At 40.4% G+C, this 4,802-nt stretch overlaps 1 protein-coding gene across 1 annotated transcript in view; it reads right to left on the bottom strand.

The window, feature by feature from the left end:
* TNKS2 (tankyrase 2) overlaps positions 1-4,802 on the bottom strand; it is a gene marked incomplete at its 5' end in the record, with an annotated part of 74,888 nt that overhangs the window by 50,257 nt on the left and 19,829 nt on the right. Inside the window, 3 exons of the mRNA XM_019502601.1 lie at positions 690-811; positions 2,496-2,682; positions 4,703-4,769. Coding sequence (XP_019358146.1) covers positions 690-811; positions 2,496-2,682; positions 4,703-4,769 — 376 coding nt within the window. The remainder of the gene's footprint in view (positions 1-689; positions 812-2,495; positions 2,683-4,702; positions 4,770-4,802) is intronic.

Here is a 4,802-nt window from a genome sequence, read left to right as displayed (position 1 = left end):
TTCCGAATATGTTTATATTTTACACCTAGATCAAGAACTGGCTGGGTTCTAAACAAAAAAAAAAGTCAGGATGATTGCCCGTGTCAGGAATGAAATGAGGAATAGGGAATGTCTACTGTTATACTGCAGCAGCTTCTATTGGAAATGGGTTTATCATTATTACCTTAATTCAGCAATTACATTTGAAGAGTATATGAAATAAAAATGTGATGCAAACTTCTAAAGTGACAGAACAACTAAAGCCACCTGAAAGGATTAGAAAGAGAGGCAAAAAGTGAAGAAAAGTTTAACTTTAAAAACATGCACACTTATACCTGGATCTTAGCTAAAAGACTGATAAGTGATACAAAAACAAGAGACTGAAATGTTAAGTATTTCATGGAAGGAAATGAGAAGATGACCAGTGAAGGAGGAAACCTAGAAAAAAGAAGCAGACTAGATTCAAATTCACTGATATTATGGGAATGAGTTATTCTGTAAAAACTGACAGGAATAACAATGTTAAAACAAGAACACATTTACTGTCCTGATTATTTATTTTATACTAGATTCCCCAGTCTCCTTTACCTGAAGGGGTCAAAAAAAAAAAAATCAGGGATCAACAGTTTTAAAGTATCCCTTACTTTTTCAGTCAGCCACAAAATATCTTAAATCAATGAAAAAAAAAAAAATCATATCTGAAATATTACCAATGCTGTCTCATGCGTTTGAGGATGCTTGAAGTTCACTGTCTCCAAAGACAGATGCTTTTTGATACGAGCTACATCTGATTCTCGTGCAGCCTGTAGTAGTGAGTGACCTTTGAATTCATCTAGAAAAGAAGATTTATTTTTAAATACTGGTGTGAAAGGAATCAAGAGGACTGGTAGCTTCCAGAATGGGAAATACTTGTTTCGGGGATCGGGAGAGAACTTAGAAGTACTTTTCTAAGTTAACTGAACGACTATGTCCATTAAATGGATACAGCACAGCAATTTTAAGTTTCCAGAAAAATCACTGTTTGTTCACTCAGGCCTTTGACAGATGTTACACTTAAGACATGACTGACTAGTAAATCATGTGTTGAGTAATAGCCCAGCCACATTCATGTACAAGAAATTAATGGTATGATAAAACAGGAAATAAGCCACAAAGTTATTGCACAAAATGTATAACAACTAGGCTGGTTCTCATCAAGCCTTATATTGAACATGTAGCTACTCCCAGACTTAGCAGTGCACTGAAGCCCTTCAAGACTCTGGTGTGCTACTGCAGCTGGGAGCAACAAACAGCTCACTGACACTCCAAGCCATAGAAACACCAGTCCCCAGCTTGGTACTTGCCAGCGCAGGAAGAGCCCAAGGTTAGGGAGCACTTGGTATCTGAGCCCCAATTGTGCTTCCTGCCATTCATCTGTGCTGTGATAGGAGGCATAACTGTCGGGATCACAGATCAGATCCTTTACACTGAATGTCTGCCAGGGGTCTCACAGGACATAAGGACAATTCCTTAATTATCCCCGATAGAATCCTTGCTTCAATTTATCACTTCAGAACTCAAATAAAAACAACCAACAGTAGCACTTAACATCTTCAGCATAAATTTATTTGAAGTGATGGATAGGCAACCCTTGGCATGTGTGTCTTGGGGCAGATTGCAGAGGAGCTGCAAGGGGCCTGGTCTTTGTTGTGGCAATAGGAGCTCCTGTCTCTTTCCTGTCGTCCACTTCAAGGGGTGTGTGGACCCACTTACCAGCAACAAGCCAGGCCAGGGCACCACAGACCCCAGTGCAGCTGCTTGCAGCCTCCTTGCTGCCTGGTACAAGCAGCCTGGGCCAGCTGTGGCAAGCACCTGGGAAGCTGCAAGCAGCTGCATTGGAGTCTGCAAAGCCCCGGCCCAGCATGTTGCTGGCAGCAGGTGCACACATGCCTTGAGCAAATGGTGGAAAAGGGGCAGAGGCTGCACTGTCCCAACGATCAGGCCCCTCGCAGCTCCCCTACCATCCTCCCCAGTATACCAACACCTTACAAGCTGAAGTTGCAGGTGTTTTTAGCGCACTGCCCAAAAACATTGCTGACCCCTGCAAAAAGTAATTCATCTTTTTCTTTTGTTCAAATGCAGCTTGCTGAAACAATTCAGGAGAAATCCTGAAATGATCTTAAGGAGAACAGGTTTTGGAGAGATCATAGGGAGAGTTTGCAGGGAAAAACCAGTTTCAGGGAAGAAAATCCACACTTCATTTTAGCAAAAGGACTGTAAAACTGAACAAAAATACGTTTAAGGCTGGAGGAACTGCTCTGTTTTCACTTGAAACTATTATTCTTTTTTAAACTAAATGGAAACAAGTCTCCTGGCAAACATTAGACAGTTACTTGCAAAACGTGAACATTCTTTCAAACCTAATACTGGTGTGATACACATTCGTGAAATAAAATATGCAATGCAAAGAAACAAATGGAACACGAGCTATGATATGTAATCCATTCTATTCAGTTTCAGGTTCACTTTATACTCACATGCCAATCGTTCTTTTAACTGGGGTGTCGGGGCCAAATCAATGGTGCTTTTGTTGTGACAGTTCAATAGTGTTGGATCAGCACCATAACTTAACAGAAGAGAACATACTTCCACCCTATTCTTAGAAGCTGCTTCATGCAGAGGAGTGAACTGCCACAGATCCATTGCATTCACACATGCTCCATGCTGGGGCGGGGTGGACAGACACAAAAGTAAAGGCAGACGATTAAAGAAAAACTGTAGTCATTAACTGTAATATAGCAGATAGTTAAGTGACTGTTATATACATATATGCACAGATAGTTTCCAAGATCTGTTTTCAGAAATATAGATCTTCAGTACTTACAGGGTCTCCACTGCTGGAGCATTTAAGTGCAAAACAAACTGCGCATAACCTTTAATGAACACAAATTTAATTTTAGGCTTATAACCAAACTTCTGAGAGATTATTTTCCAACTTCAGAGACAATCATAAAAAGCCCAACCCGTTTACACAAAGTCAGACACTTCAGCAACTGAATTAACAAAGGAATTTCATTCATTAGTAGAAACGTATATGCCACAGAAAACACAGCCTTTAAGCCCCAAGCCTGTAACCTTTTGCAGACAGCTGTGCCAACACAAAGATTTTAGAGGTATGTAGTTGTCTCTTTCTGCATTCAAGCTGTGACATCAGTAAGCATTGAATGATAAGCCATCAAGGATGACAAAAAAGGAAGCTTTGCCAGAAATGTTTATACATGAAGACTAAAAAACACTGTCTTGGCATTTCTACAATATTTTTAACCCTGCCCAACTAAGAACTCTTCTTAAAAGCACTTGTGACACATCTGTAAGTTTGAAAGCAAAACCAAATGTTTTCTTCCGCCACATTAACAACCTTAAGATAAACACTGCTCAAGTTTTAAAGTGGCAGTCCATTCTTATATATGGCTCCTTGCAGATGTTATGTTCATGACCACCTTATACTAATTAATTATTATAGATCAGTTAATCAGGTTGTTAGTAGTAATTCAGCCTGTGACAACTGAAAATTATGTCTGTGTGATAAAGGTGCTTGCTGAAGGCTATGTGAAGATTAGACCAAGTGTTTTTCTGTCATTTGTTCAGATATTAAGCATACGTTGTTGTTAAAACCCTAATTAAAGTCAAAGATGTAGTATGGCTTAGTAAATTTAGCAAGGCCTTGTAGAAGTAGTGGTAAGCTTTGTGGCATAGTTAAAATTAACCTTATCAGAAGAATGCAAGGCTTGTCCTGTTATTGGTCAGTCCTAAGAATAATTATAATGGGAGAATCTGGATGGCTGCTCAAAAGTTATAAATTGGCTGGCACATCCGGAAATCATTTAGAAGGAAGATGCAGCTCTGTAAAAGAAGCTCCTGATTTAAGATTAGTTGCTGGCCTGGATTTGGTTGGCCCATGGATCTCAAGCAGCCCAAAGACTGAGTACCAGGGTCCTTCCCGGTACACCTCAGACAGCGCTGATCAGAGATGCCCGACTTCACTGAGCTTTGCAGAAGCGAAACTTGTCTTACATCAGGCATCAGAGGGGACTGCTGATAAGTTGCCAACGTGAATTATTATTGTCTGCGCTTGTTTTGTTATTTACATGTAGTTGTGTGCTTGTTAAGTCAATAAACCTTTCTTACCTTTCTACCCCCGACCACACTCTCAATCCTGAACCCTCCGCAGGCGGCTGAGACACAGCCATACATTCATGCCATTAATGGCACAACAAAACAGAAAATAAGCTACAAAATTACTACACAAAGTACTGTAAATATTTTTTGTAATAACTTTGTGACTGGTTCTCATTCTGCTTTAAACTGAAGTGTACATCCAACACCGATCAGTGCTTGCAGTTTCAGGAGCACGCTGGAGCCCTTCAAGACTCCCATGCACTCCTGAGGCTGGGAATGCCAGTCGACTGGCACTTCTAGCCATGGGGACACACTGAAGTGTAGGGCTCCCAATGCACCCTGTGCCTGGGAGTGATGATCTGCTGTCTGGCACTCCCAGTTGTCAGGGCACACTGGTAACCTAACTGGCAAACTTAAATTTATGCTGAAAAGGAGGATGGAGTTAGCGCACCTAATATTAAACTGAACCTCCAAAACTTGATGTTAAGTACAAAAAAAAATAGGAATGATTTATGATAGAAGAATCTTACCTAATTTCAAAAAAGGAATTAAATTAAAGACCAACCTTTACTAGAAGTTCTGTTACTTCATAATGACCATAGGAACAGGCGTTGTGAAGTGGCACCAAGTCCCTTGGCAGTGAGGAGGGAAAACAAACAAACAAA

The sequence above is a fragment of the Gavialis gangeticus genome, unplaced genomic scaffold (assembly GCF_001723915.1).
Source record: "Gavialis gangeticus isolate Ggan-Ray unplaced genomic scaffold, GavGan_comp1, whole genome shotgun sequence".
In the NCBI taxonomy this organism is placed as follows: domain Eukaryota; kingdom Metazoa; phylum Chordata; order Crocodylia; family Gavialidae; genus Gavialis; species Gavialis gangeticus.
The sequence above is the reverse complement of the archived record's forward strand: the minus strand, read 5'-3'. Positions and strand labels throughout refer to the sequence as shown.